At 44.4% G+C, this 14,660-nt stretch overlaps 2 protein-coding genes across 2 annotated transcripts in view; one reads left to right on the forward strand and one right to left on the reverse strand.

Annotated features, from left to right (window-relative positions):
• Positions 1–5,289, forward strand: part of fmn2b (formin 2b) — a 65,257-nt gene extending 59,968 nt beyond the window's left edge. Inside the window, exons 17-18 of the mRNA XM_066696937.1 lie at positions 2,955–3,036; positions 3,240–5,289. Coding sequence (XP_066553034.1) covers positions 2,955–3,036; positions 3,240–3,266 — 109 coding nt within the window. The 3' untranslated portion in view covers positions 3,267–5,289. The remainder of the gene's footprint in view (positions 1–2,954; positions 3,037–3,239) is intronic.
• Positions 5,290–5,681: 392 nt separating this feature from the next.
• On the reverse strand, positions 5,682–14,329 carry grem2b (gremlin 2, DAN family BMP antagonist b). The gene is made up of 2 exons (XM_066696970.1): positions 14,032–14,329; positions 5,682–7,024 (listed from the first exon to the last, which is right to left on the reverse strand). The coding sequence occupies exon 2, from the start codon at positions 7,021–7,023 to the stop codon at positions 6,523–6,525; it is 501 nt and encodes a 166-aa protein (XP_066553067.1). The 5' UTR covers position 7,024; positions 14,032–14,329; the 3' UTR covers positions 5,682–6,522.
• Between the last annotated feature and the right edge of the window lie 331 nt (positions 14,330–14,660).

Below are 14,660 nucleotides of genomic sequence, written 5' to 3' on the forward strand. Positions count from 1 at the left end.
CACTGCTTTCAGTTTGCCGTTTTTCAGTGTGACCTTGGCTCTGAAATGTTTGTGGCTGTACTGTATTCCTCTCTCCATTTTTGTTATTGTATTCAAATTTTAATGATGCCACAAACTGTTCTTCTTATATTTTTTGTTTGTTTTCGTTGGTTTGCGAAAACTTTACCCTTCTATCACAAATCACATGAGAGTTACAGCTGAATGTTCAGGAAATACTTTCTTAGTCCTTGATTTTAACACTGCATCTACGATCTGTTTATTGTACGATCTGTTTCACTTCCTTTCTGAACTATTTCAGTATTTCATTTAGCATGTTTCGCCTCACAAAACAAAGTCTCTGGTAAGTTTCTTAAAAGCCTAATACTAGTTTGAAATCCTGTCTGTAATTACTCTTGCTAAGCTGTTACAGCTGACGACCCCCTGGTAATTGTCCCATTTCTGCGATCGCTGCTTTTTTAATTATTGCAGAAGAGAGAATTTCGGAGTCGAGCGTGACCTCCAACAGAAACTTGCCATATTTGGCCCTAGAGCTTTAGATCTATCCTGGCTGTATCAGGATACGAGCCTATGACCTTCCAGAGCTAAGCTAACATCATCATAATTTAAGTACTGAAGGAAAAACCTCATAATGTAGTTTTTTTAATGGCTTAGATGTGTTTTCACTGAGCGCTGTTGTTTAAATGAACCTGCTACTGATGCTCTGGCAACTGGAACAGTGCCTCTTGTCTTGGCTGTGTTTAAGAGGTGGCCCATAACTCTCTTTAAAGTAAACAGTTCAGGGCTTTGCTTGGTCTGGAGAAAGTGCAAACTTAACAGCAAAATGTATCTTGAGAAAATAGTCAATTTTTGTTTTGTTTTTTATTCCATTAAATCTGCAGGCGTGAGGCCAGACAGAGTATATACCTTATAAAGAAATATAACTGCGTGTGTATAAGTTTCTATTTCTCCATGAGTAAGTGATTTATTTTTGATTTTTGGTAAGGCACGGTTTATAAAGCTTCACGCTCGAGTTTATAGTCAACGCTGACATCATGTGTGGTTTTTAGATGCATGTCATCACCGCTTTGGATTTCTCTTTCCTTTATATACCTCTTCTCCACCCCCCACCCCATATCAACAGTACTGCATCATACCCGTTTCCCTCATGCTTTTAATAGCATTTGAAATACCTGTCAGCAATGGCTTTTATTGTCCAAACCACGGCAGCAACGCAGGCGGCAGTAAAAGACCGATCTGTTCACTATTCACAGCGCTGCTGTTGCATGTTATTTCAGAAACCTCATTCCTGAGGGTCTCGGCACCTCTAAACCTGCAGAGAACTGGGAGTAATTGGTTTCGGTGGAAGTCGAGCACTTATCCATTTCCAAGTATGGAGCTGAAAAAAGCAACACAAAATAATTCCTCAGCCAGTTTGAAACTAAAATTAGAATTGCATGGCACTGCTCTCCCCTAAATAAGTGTGAGAAACCGATTAGAGTAAATTCCACTTTAATGGTCATCTTCCTACCTGAGAAACGGCATCTCCACTGGGAAACAACGCAGCTGATTTTAATAACTTCCGAGCTCAGAGGTTGGGAAGCCTGGGCGTGTGGGGTCCTGGCGGGTCAAATCAGTGTGCTTGGACGAAGGACAACTTGTGCTCGTTCCTCTCAGGAAACCCGAGGCCACCCGATTTACTACAGACAGGGCAGCGAAGTGTTAAAGGGCTTCGGTGAGGCCGATTGTAAACAAAGACCAGAGGGACTGTGGGGAGGACCTCTCTGTGTTCGTTTACTCAGCCGAGGGGCGGCGAGAGATGGATCATCTGCCGCCAGCCATTGGAACGCATTTTCTCCTACGTCCGAGAGCTATTAGTGAGCTTTCCAGTTCATTTTCTTTCATGGAAATGTAATTTGGATGTAATGTTTGGAATAATGATCTTGACCCCTCCATTGCTCACACACAGCAGTAGTAAAATGTTCCATTCTGTGGTAGCCTGTTCAGACCTAAGATTTGCAGAGTAAGTGTTTCAGATGTTGATGGGATGTTCGCAAATGTCATCAGAATATTGAATGTCAAAATAGGCATCTTATCACAGCGCAAGCAGGTGTGGTGGCTAAGCTTGCTATAGGATGGCCATTCGTTTATTTTGTTTTGCTTAGCAGTTGCAAAATAGTGCTTTACTTGATTGTGTGGAATAGAGCAGCTATTAGACAGTGAGTTGCTGTGAGGTAAATGATAAGAAGAGTGGAATTAGGGTCAGCACTCTGGACAGGGATGCAAGTGGATGCGGCTGCAGGTTTTGCTGTGATCTGAGATAGGGTGGGACATGCAACTCGGCGAAAGACAATCATATTTTCAAGGACAAAATCATCCCGTGACCCCGAGATTGTCTGAATCGGTATTTGTATTTGTATTGCCAGGGCTTCAATTTATATAGGTTTTCTTTTTAACTGAGGTCCTTTCCCAGCCCTGTGTAATCGAGGTATTTGCTGTCTGCCTTCAATATTTCTCTGAGAGAGAGCTTGTGCCGGAGAGAATTAGTGGGGGATTAGCGTCGTTTTGGGAAAACAAGGTTACCTCTGTGGCGGCTGAAAGGCTCGTACCACGGAGTAAAGTAGTACCTGGTAGACGAGACTTGTGTGTTATGAAAGGCTACTGGTACTCGGGAATCGGACCATTGCTGGGGAGTATTTGGCAGCCTCTGTGAATGCAATCAAAGTCCCCTTTCAACTGACCTTGTGGTTTTGGGATCAGCTCTCTGCACTGGCTGTGACGCGAGCCAAACGCTGCCTATTAGTGCGATTCCTGGTTTCATTTCTCTGCACGCTACCTATTGGTGCCTTTCAGGACTATGTATTATTATTATTATTATTATTATTATTATTATTATTATTAGTCTCTTTTGCAGTGTCATTGTTCTCAGTATGTCAGTAAAAAAGACAGATGCAAACTTCTTATTCTTTGTTTTTCAGACTGCGGGAAGCTGAGGAGTGTTTCAGACAAGCGAAAGAAAAGGCTTCATACAACGTCCGGCCCAAGCATGACTCGGGAATAGTAAGTGCACCCGTTTCTTTTTAATATTATTTATCTTTCCTTTCCCCCTTTTCATCTGTGTATAATAAAGTGGGGGTGGGTTATGAAGTGGCAAGAAGCATCAGCAGGGGTTCAAAAGCTGCATTCACAGAGCACATTATCGTATCGTATGTCTTGAGATGCATACTTCTAACAGAGTTGTGTGTTGTGTTTTTATTTTGCAGAAAGCAAAGCTGAGCATGAAAATCTGAAGGGCTGATGGGAAGACTAGTTTGATGTCCTGCAGAGTGATGGACACACCAGGATAACGAAAGAAGAGGGGGAGACAGGGAAAAAGATATTCAACTATTAAAGAATTCGGCACTTGGGCTTTTTATGATTTTTTATTTTTTCTTTAAGAAGCACGATCTTCCTGTCCTATTCGTTTGGACAAGGTAGAGCTGTTTTGTTTTTGTAAGTCGGACACACAGATCCTCTCCTGAAGACGGGCGTCACCTGGGATGACCTGGGCGTCCGCGGTGGCGCCGGTACTCCCCGACTCTCGCTGAAACAGACGGATTACATAATATTGCGTTAGGCGCTCGCTGGCCTGTCGGTACAGTTGCTCTCCTGATGGAGCGCCTGCCCGGTTCTCTCTCTCTCTCTCTCTCTCTCTCTCTCTCGTTGAACTCGCTCGCCTGTTTCAGACACCTGCAAAACGACTCGTACTCGTCCGACCTCTCCGATCTCGGTGTCGTGGTGCATCATGGGATTCGTAAGCAACAGAGACGCGGGCACCTGTCTCTCGAGAACATATCTGTTTCACCTCTGTGTATATGTAAATATGAAGACTCAATGAATATCACATCTGGGAGAGGACGAGAGCGCCGTGTCCAGACGATGGCAGTGAATCTTATGATCTCGGTGACGGTAGCGTCATTTTTAGGCCGGTGGGGAAATGTAACCGCAGTGTATTCCACTGTCTCCGGTGCCCAGTCTGCAGAGCTGCTACATCCCCGCTAAACCAAGCTGTACAAGCAAATGGAGAAAACCAACAAACAAAACAGACTGAATTATAAATGCAGGTCATTTCCGTATAAATGTACAAGATGGTCTTAAAACTGTTCTCTGAGAATAAACCGATAGGATATTCTTCCCCTGTGCTGAACTGAATATCTTCATGAGGTCAGTTCTCACAATGGTATTTATTTGTGTTCATATGTAAAGCTTTTCAATTGAAAGTGGCTTTCAGTAGCTGTTGTAATTCCCTCATGGTCCCTGTTGATAGCGAATCATTGTCCGACTGCACTTTGAGACCTCAGTTCAGGTTAGAACCCGTTCAGTCAAAATGTTTTGGGTGTTAAAGCTCCTACAAAACATCAAGAGGTATGTTTCAGAGGCTTTGACATGACAGCGCTTCCCTAACTGTGTAGCAATTAATTCGTCTGCTATAGCTCTGCAGTGAAGAGATGAAATATTAATGAATTGATATTTGTCACAGTTTGTCAGAGGGCTGTGTTTGGAGGGGCCATTGAAACTCAGAAAATAGGAATTCAATTCGTTACCTGTCACCGGTTACCCACCTGTCACGTGACTCTGAGTTTGGACATGTTGGTTTAATATGAGATCTAAACCGGCCAAATCAGTGCATAAAAAAAAGTTTTAAATTATGAAGAAAACTATTGTGCACACTCTTGACAGATCATCAGGAATATTGACCGAACATTTGAGCTTTCTCTTTTTCGTTTCTAAATTTTAAGATTTTCGATGTACATGAAATGGTTAATTGGTTAAAAAATATATATATTTTGAAAAATTGTCAGACCGAATGAAGAAACTTAACTATATTGTCGCCCATGGGGGGGGATCAAATACACTGGGAAATCATGTTTATATTTGAGCTTCAAGGCGTTGAGTGGGATTTTAAAATGCATTCTCTATTTCTTTGCAAGTGTCACGATTCTCTGTAAATTAAAGACCTTCTGGAAGAACTATGAATTACATTGACTTGCAAATGACTTAACTGGGTTACTTAAGTTATTTTAATTGCTATACTTTGATTTTATGTATGTAAAGTAGTATTAACATCTTTCTGTACCTAACCTGTCCCTTGATTTTTACTCTTCTTAGCATGTTGGTTCTGTGCCCAATGTGTGTAATTGTACTATTCTGGAGTTCTTCTACAAGACGTATCACCACGTGCAATATCATTAAAAGTGTTTCTAATTAGTCTTTTTTTTTTTTTTTCCCAAAACAAAATGTAATTTATATAAAATAAAATGAAATAATAAATTACCCATTTTGTCTTCGATTTCAAGTTCAGAAACACTTATCTGTGACTGTGTAGTCTGTGTGTGTGTGTGTGTGGAAACGCAATGGGGAACATGTTATGAAGCTGCACTAATTTGGTATTGCCATAGCCAAGCTGTCAATGGGACACATTTGAAAGATGTACAGGCATTTGGGAGGCACTTAACCCAGCCGCCTCCTTGAATCGTTTCCCATTTATTTCCTTTTGCGTCTCCCCGGTCGTCTCTGGGTGATGGGGGTTGTGTGTGGTCAGGGGCCAGTCAGTCTTGATGTGCGATTGTGATCTGAGGGATGTCAGTTGTGTGTCAATGAAATTCAGTGTATTGTTTGTGTTACATAAAAGCCCAAACCAGGCTTAAAACAACACTTAACAAAACTGTACATGAAATAGATTTTATTCTTTTTTTTCCTCTCTAGACATATATACTTTATTGTACCATAGTTTAATATATCATCTCCTTTTTTCTCTCTCTCCTTTGCAGACCATCTCCGTGTTATTTCTCAGTCCAGTCCGTGGCTGTGCGTGTGGCCTGGGTCCGCCGGCCCTGCGGGGGCCCGTCTGTGTGGCCCTGTTTCTGACAGTCAGGGCAGCTCAGCCAGGCACACAGATTGTCTTATCATGATCAGACGCATTAGTCCGTCTCTGCTCCGCTCCGGCACTGTATACGGTTTGTGTCTCAGCCAGCGGTCGCCCATAACAAGAGTCCAGATCGGCAGATCTTTAGACAACATTTTTTTGCTACTTAGTTTGTCCACACAGGGCGAAGTGCTTTGTAGGTGGTTACATACTTGCACAGAAAGTCTAACTGCTTACTGATTAAAGTGTTGTGTGGCTGAAAGTCTAACCAGTTTTTACATTTAATAAAATTAACAGCATATATATATTTTAAAATATATATACATATAATTCTACAGATCTGCTTGAGTAAAATGAGGATCGTCTAGAGCTGTCCAGCGGCAGTTTAAAGCAGGTCCATGTCTTTCTGAAGGCAGTGTCTAACTGTCCTGTGAATCAGGACCTCCGGACGCTGGTCTCTGCCGTCTGAAGGACATTGTTGGCTGGGGTTCAGTTACTGTGCCGTTAATAATAATAATCATTACAAAAAATATATAGGAAACCATCGCCCCCCTGTTTCCGAGTCTGTGAAGGTCTCTCCTTTGAGAAGAATAAGCGCACAGAGCCGTGTCCGCGGTGCCGCCTCCGGGCCGTGGCGGCACTCACTGTTTGCCCGACTCGCCCACGCTGACCGACGTGCACCGGCACTGCTTCACGCGCTGGATCTTCTTGTGCCGGAACGCCGGCTGCAGGTCGGGGCACTCCAGCTCCACCGTCAGCGTGGTGAACTTCTGTGGCTTGCAGAAGGCACAGGACTGGAAGGACTCCTGCTCCCGCTTGACGTGCCGCGGGATGTAGAAGGAGTTGCACTGGCCGTAGCAGAAGCGGTTGATGACGGTGCGGCTCAAGCAGCCCTCTTCGCTCACCGTCTGCCGCAGCGGCTGCGTCTTGCACCAGTCGCTCTTCAGGTACTTCCTCTCCGTCACCACCAGCGCCTCTTGGCTGGAGGCCAGCACTTCCTGCTTGCGCGCCCGCCGGTCCGACGTGTTGTCATTGTCCTTGTAGGGTGAGGGGATGGCCCCGTTCGGCCGGTTCTTCCTCGACTCCACGGCGGTCGACAGGACTCCCGCCAGAAAGACTGCGGAGATCAGCCTCCAGTGCATCCTGGGAAAAGAGCAGAGACGATGGGTTACAGCCATGTTAACTTTGCAGGAAATGTGGTTTACAGAATATGTCCATTCTACCTCAAATGACGCCTCGTCTTGCTTTGGGATTGGCATATGTAAAACATGTTAAAGATTCTAGAAAGAACCTAAACCATCACATTTCTGTTGCCAAAAATTATCCAAATTGTTACACAACAGGCCTGCAAGAGTCAAAGCACTTTAGCAAATGAATAGTCCTTGGAATTAATCCTTTTTCTTCCTGATGCTTCCTCAGGGACGTGCGCGGCTCCAGTGGACGGGCTTTGTTAAATCCTGGCAGTCACTGCGTGCCATGTCTCTGGTACTTGGCCTCTGTGAGACTCCCAGGCAGATTCTCCTGCACTAACTGCGTCCCTCACAGATAACCCCCTGACCAGATAACCCCTCTGTCCCTGTTGCTTGCATTCTCAGACCCAGCGGTGTCTGCGAACACAGAGCAGTAAATCACACAGATGAGGGACGTGGCCCGGCTACCAGCCACCGCTCTGCGACTGAAGGAGTTATTTTAAACGGCTTCGTGGAGAAGGATGTCTGCTGACCTGACCTGTGTGTGCGGCGTCGGTGGGACAGGGTGCGTCAAAGGCCGGCTCTGTTGTCACTGCGTTATCCCTTTCGCCCCCCGTTTAAAAGCACGTAAAGCAGCTGGTTTGAGTGAAAAGCTTGATCAGTGTTTGTGCGCATTTTTAGAATAAGGAAGTCGTTTAATCCTTAGTGGTGTATTCTTGAATGCGAACAATTTAAAATATCGGATCTGGCGTTTCTGCAGCCTGCCTGCTTCATGCCCCGTATGCTTTTTGTGCAGATTTATACATAGAGGAAAAGGGACAGAACTGTTGGCACAGAAATAATATTCAATCTTCCCACCCCCTCCCTTTCATCACCTCCTGTACTCCTCTGTATTTCAGAGACACTACCCTCCATGTGCTTTACTCTCGTTTTACTTTACAACTTTACAATTGCTCCTTCACCTCAGGGGAAATAGGTTCTTGCCTAAATATGTTTATTATTTGTATCGTGTGGTTAGGACTGATTGTGAGTCTTGCCAATGCACATTCGCAATAACAAACTCCTTGCTTAGTCCAACTTTTAGTCCAAACTACTGTTGTTTTTTGTGTTTGTATGTTGTTTTTTCCTCTAAATCTTTGCTAACATACCAGACTAATTCCACGACTTTCAGAAATTGTTTTTAAATGTATCCCAGCGCACCCAACTGCTCCTTTCCCATGCAATCTTTTTTTATGTACAAATATTTGTCATTCGGTTGCCGATCCTGTGTCGGTATTTGTGAAATGTGGTTCATTGCTATAAGAGATCTGTGTCGGGCTGGACTAGGATTGATTGTAACCCATAACACTCTGCTTTGAGAGTATAATCATCATCTCAAACAGACAGGAGAAGCACAGTCTTCAGTCCTTTTTTTTGGACAATTTGTGAAACAAAAATAACTTAATCAGAAGAGATGCTTAGAAATGTATTAGTGTGAAAGCTAATTGCACATTTTATGCCCGTCTTTGGATAGAATCATTATTTTGCTTAGTCTAGTTGTGAAGCATGTTACAGATATGTAAACATTTTACAGCAGAACCATCTGAATGTCATTAGAGCCGGGCTTTGAAAGCCGGCATTGGGACTCGATGTCTACGCTGCGAGTGACTTGGCCCTGAAGATCTGTGGATGCTGCTTCCTCCTCGGCGGCCCATCTGTGTTTGATGTAAACCTAGCAAACTGTAATACTGTTGTGTGATACTGTCAAAACACTGCCCCCCCGGCGCCCGTCTCCCGCCGTCGCTGCTGGAATGAGCTCCCCAGCGGGTCAGAGCCCTCCGAGCTTTCCCCCCATCCACATACTTTCCTATGAGGACAGGAAGAGATAGATTAAGTTTAATTTGTCACTTTGTCAAGCTCAGCGGGAACAATGAAGCTCTACTAAAATGATTATTAAAAAGGGAACTGGAGGGACCTTGTCCATCAGTCGTGCGTACATCTTTGCAGCAGATGTTGCTGATTGAAAGATAAACACTGGCTATTGCTTTAAAAATTAGTGCGCCGAGGCGATTACATGCTGTCCGCATGCCGGGATCCGGCCTCCCTTTTATGCCTCTCGCATAATTAGTTTTTTCTTTAATTGTTATTGGGGAAATGGATTTTTCCTTTGTTTGTTTGAACTTAAATAAAAATGCGTCTCGACACAATCACTGTGGTAACCATTAGTATAGCCGTAGCATGAAATTAACAATAGCAGACCAGATGACACCATTTTATTCTGCAGACCAAACGTTTAAAGGCTGCGTTTTTCAAATTCCTTTACTAGTTTTCACAATTAAACTTTATAATTATCTTTTTTTGAGTGTGCAAACATTCGACTGTGCAGTCTCTGAGCGGTTTGACTAAGCAGCAACACAGTTAAAGGTTTAACTGGTTTGCTTTCATTGGCCCCTTGGCTCCTCTGTGGGGGATTTCTGTGGCACCCAGAATCGGACCGATGAGTGTTTTTATTGACAGTGCGGAGAAGCCCTGGAGGATTGTGGAAATGCTGTGAAAATGAGCGAGCTTCTTCAGTTACACTAAGGGGTCATCAACACAGGGACCCGGCAACACTGACCACACACTACTGCATCATACGAAGATGCCCAAACCCAAGAGTGACATGTTAGTAGTTTCATTGCTCTATAAATGTGTATGGATGTATGCATCTTTTGTAGTAGTTATGGCAGTAGTATTACAAAACTAAATAAATCACATATGTATTTATTCTCTGGGCTGCTCAAATTAGAGGTCTCTAGATGCCAGGTGTCTTCCTAAGTCTTGGATCGCTGCTAACTGTAATGCTCTTGATGTATTTCGCAGCTGCGGCCGCTCTGAAACTCGACACACAGACGAGCGCCGGCCAGCTTCACTCACCACTGGACCCGGGCAACGGACTGCAGGTCAGGAAACAAAACAGATTTCACTTCCATCCTGAGTCCAGGTCATCGTAACCCTCATAAGCAATGCGGATTAATCCTTCCTGTAACAATTCTTTCGCCCGTCTTTTTTTTTACATCATGTTTCCAAAATCCAAGTGAATGGAAAAACTGAGGAAGCGTAGTCGTCCTAGAAGGGTTTTTATTGGAATCTACCCCTTCCTTCTCAGAATGGATGCATACGCTACAAAAGAAATGTATAAACCTCAATTACGAATCAATTCATAACGTAGAAACCAATTTAAACCTAATAAAAGTCCCGGGCTCTTTAGTTTGAATTTCCCCAGCACTCTGATCACACCTCAGTCCCTCGCAGGGTTAATTTCCCACTTATCTCCATTACATCTGCTGCACGTTGACCTCCACGTTCTCCAAATTTGGCTGCTCTGATGATACTTGACCCCTGGGTTCACTGGTTCCCACACAAGCAATGTTTCACCGACCTTTGGGGTGACCTTCATTTGGAAATTGACTCAAGTAATTTGTGCACTCTATAAAGCACTCGGCTATCTAGCAGTGAAAGCTAACATTAATGATTTACCAGTGTGTCCCGCTGTGGCTCGGGCAGCTTTCTGAGAAGGCGCTGTTGACATTCGTGTGGCGGCACAGCGCAGGGCACTGCTGGTCTGGCTGAATTTGATAAACATTATAAATGGAAAGCCTTTGTTCGTTCTGCTGGAGCGGTTTGGTTCAAATCTGCGATGCATCCGAGTGATGTATTTAAACTTGATTAATCCCCAGTGTAGGTTTTAGATTTACCCTGATTTAAGATGCTTAGGATAAAATGTGTTCGCTGAAATGTGCCGTCATAACACAATACGTAGGAATTGTATAATCTTTTCAGATGTTATAGTAATAAAAACTGAATTACACCTTCCCCCTTGCAAATAATCAAACCATATCAGTTCTTAACTTCCGTGCATCTGAAAAAAGTTGGGGATTTTACTTTTGAAACAAGGGCTTCCATTAAATAGTTTCAGATATTCAGATACAGTATATTTTGACTTTATTCCTTCAAACTCTGCTTGATTCTTGCAGTCGTCGTGTAGCGCATGCTTATCGGCTGCAGTCAGGACCTCCAATGTCTTGTGCACCTTTGAGTCATTTCCAGACTCTTTTGATGATTAAAGATGACGAGCCAAGATGGCTGCAGCAGAAGCATGCTGTTCTAGATGCACCTATTTATACATCTTGGCTTCAGAACTGCCTGCAGTTTAATTTACCGTAAAAACTGAATTTCAAGGTGTTCGAGGAGCTGAGCGAATGTGGCAGCACTGAAGTCGCCTGGAGTTGTTTGTAGTCTGGCTGGGAACCACAAGCCCCCTTGGTAATTGTCAGCAGCTGAGAGATAGCCCTAATGTAGCTCTGCCATTCCTGTTTCCAAAGGGAGTCAGAACTACTTAGCTTACCACACGCGGTGTCAAATAAATAACACACTTCCCCTTTCTGGTTAGCTGTGGCTCGCTTGGCATTCCCTGTCACACATCAGACCCATTGCAATTTCATGGCACAACAGCCCCGAGGGCAGCCAGTCCTGTGACGGCGATAGGAGGTAAACTCTTTCGTCTGCCTCCTCAGTGGCTGCCTCCCCGTTTATCTGCCTGTGCAAACTGCCTGCACGGAAAGTTAAATATTTCATCTAGTTGCCGTGTGCGATGAGAGCCGGTGAAGGACAAGGAGAATTTCACGGCCCTTTGCCCTGAAGTGTCATTCCTCCGAGTCCGAATGACAAACCGCTCGACACAAGTGGGAAGGAGAGAGAGAAAGAAATGTGCCTTTGTGATTGTGAGCTGCAGACACATCCCTGGAGCTGGAATGTCAACAGTATGGCGTGTGTGAGACGCATACGGCACACGAGAAGAACCTCCAGCCCAAGTGAAGGCGCTCGGCTGAAGGCCAGCGGGGATAAAAGATCAGTATACTCAGCCCAGACAGCTGTCTCGTGTGAGAGCGCTGTGCAGACTGACTGTCCAGAGAAAGATTCACACTGCTGTACAAACGAAGAATGGAAATGTCACGGCCATGAGAAGCTCACACAGTAACCTGTTCTCCGCTCTCCTCAAGCACAGTGTACAACAGATCTTTGTGGATTTGCCCAATCAGTAAAAATCACTATAGTCTGCTGGTCGGGTACATGTCCTCACCTTTCAGTACTTTCATATGCAAACAGTCCTTGTGTTCGATTTCTTTCACCTTCAAATCGTCTACAGACAAAGCTATAGCACTGTAATGACTAATTGCCGGAGATTACTAAAGGTGGATTGACTAATCTATATTTACAATTCCCTGCTCATCTTGAAAGCGAGCAAGAGGCAAATGTTAGAAAGCAAAAATGCTCTCTGTCTGTCTTTGTCTCTGCTCCTGAGCTGTTTGCTCTGTCGGGGAACAGATCACTGTGGCATTATTAATGTCACCTCGGCTGTGTCTACCCTGGGGAACATAATCTGTCTCTCCCTTCATTTCTTCTGTTCGTAGACAACCTGGGAATGTTACATCTGCGAGCTTCGAGCTGGATTGCTTTCACGTGCGGTTTAAACACGGCGAGTACCTCTGCCATGCACACGTCAGGGGCGAACACTTCATTCATTCAATTAACACTGAAGTGGGGTGTCTTTTTGAGCCCATTACAGAGCATCTGGTTGCGGGAAGTTCAGTGAAATAAGTCAATCACAGGTAACACAACGCTGCAGCTTTGTGTGTTGAATCTCGAGGCCTGAGTGAAGGTCTATAGACAGTGTGCTGTTACTGTTGTATCTACAGCTCAGCCTCTGATGTTTACTAGCACCACTATAAAATACTCCCAATCATCTCTCCACAACAGCTAACATTAATGGTGAAGCTCACTTACAGCTGTACATGTTTAGAGCGGTTGCCCAAATCGTTTGCCCCACGCTCTGCATCTCCGCATCCCAGGAGCTCGGCTCTCACGAGATGGTTTAAATATTTCGCGACCCACACCCCTGCCAATGGGCTGCGCACTGAGTCATCACAGTAACAAGCAAATATTATCAAAAGAGACAGAGCGCGCTACTAATATTACTCATGCTGCTGCAATTAGAGATAATAGCTGCACTGAAATAGGAAATGAGTGAAATGTATTCTAGCTGAAGAGCTTCAAACATGTTTTATTTGAATCAATATACATACAAACATACAATAGTCAGAGCTGTGCTGAAGGCTGCTCTGTTCAGTGTTGTGTACTTTGATAACTACTGGAGCAGCTCTTCTCTGCGTCGACGCACTTTCTCGAACGCATGCAGGCATTAGTACACAGCAGTGGGTGACACTGAAAAGCAACTCATTTGATCTAAAAATCAAAAACACAGATTTTCTCTCGCACAAATCCTCTTTACCAAACAAGCTAACTGTGCAAGGTGGAGCAGTCACCGGCTCAGCGGCAAATCACAATTAATCGGATCATTAACCCTTCCTCAGCCGCACGGCGCGCTCTGAACAAGGCAACGATTTGAACGGGAACTTCCCCCCGTGGTGTTATTGAGGAATTATGAGTTTTAATTGCATAACTCTATTTTTTCATCTTCAATAAAGACACTGTTTTAGTGACAAAATCCTTAAAATGTGCCACAGTATATTTCTGTTCTTAATCTTGTAATCTGAGTTTTTCTTTTTCTTTTAGTCACTGCTTCATGCTGTGAAATCTTTCATTTCAGTTTCAGCCATCCTGTAGTTCAATATTACAAAAACACAGAGGCGGCCACTCATGAGTTTTAAGATTTTAAAAAGGCTGCAATTGTTTATTGTGTTTTGTATTGAATTGCTTCACTCTTTTGTATTTCATTGTATGCTGAGTGCAGTTTTAAATCCTGTTTGTACTGTTGTGTCTGTTTCACAAACATTCTTACCATCCTAGAGCTTTGGATATTGTTTTTGCTTGATGATAAATATATTTAGCAGGAAGTCCACACACACATGCACCTTTCTACATCATATCTAATAACAGGACAGTGACTGTCATTCTCTGGAAGCAGGTTGCTGTGTTTACCTCTCGGCCAGGCGTGCTGCGGTGCGCTGAGTGCTGTAGAGTATCCCAGAAGCGGCGGTTAGGAGTCGCGGTGCCGTGACCTCAGTCCTGGGGGAGCCTGCTGGTCGCCGGTGATGCCCATAAGAGCAGCTCTGCGGAGGTGAAGGGGAGCCGAGAGCCCGACGTCTCCGCTGTCTCCAGTGTGTTTGAAGTCTCAGTTCTGGCTCCTCTCAGTCATGTGCATGTGGATGTTATCACAGACGGGGGCTCCCATTGGCTCCGATCACTAAACAAATCACACCAAGTCTCCCTTTCTCTCCCTCTCTCCCCCTCCCTCCTCCACCCCCACTTCAGTATTGTTACTCAACCAGCCCTCCACACAGAACTGCAGTCACTTTCACCGCCTCACTTTCCTTCCTGCCCCCCCACGCACATCCCCCGTCTCTGAGCTGTGGCTTCACTGGCATGGACTGGCGGTCAGTCTGAAGAGGGACGCATTTGCACCAGAGAGAGGGAACGGCTTTCACTTCATAGAGCGTTTCTTCAGAAAGGTCTGTTTAATCAGATTAATCAGGCTTTTCTTGTCCTCCCCCCACCCTTTTAAGCATCACTGTAAGACTTTTTCTCTTGTGCCCTAAACAATATATCAA

The sequence above is a fragment of the Amia ocellicauda genome, chromosome 23, assembly GCF_036373705.1.
Source record: "Amia ocellicauda isolate fAmiCal2 chromosome 23, fAmiCal2.hap1, whole genome shotgun sequence".
Lineage (NCBI taxonomy): Eukaryota > Metazoa > Chordata > Actinopteri > Amiiformes > Amiidae > Amia > Amia ocellicauda.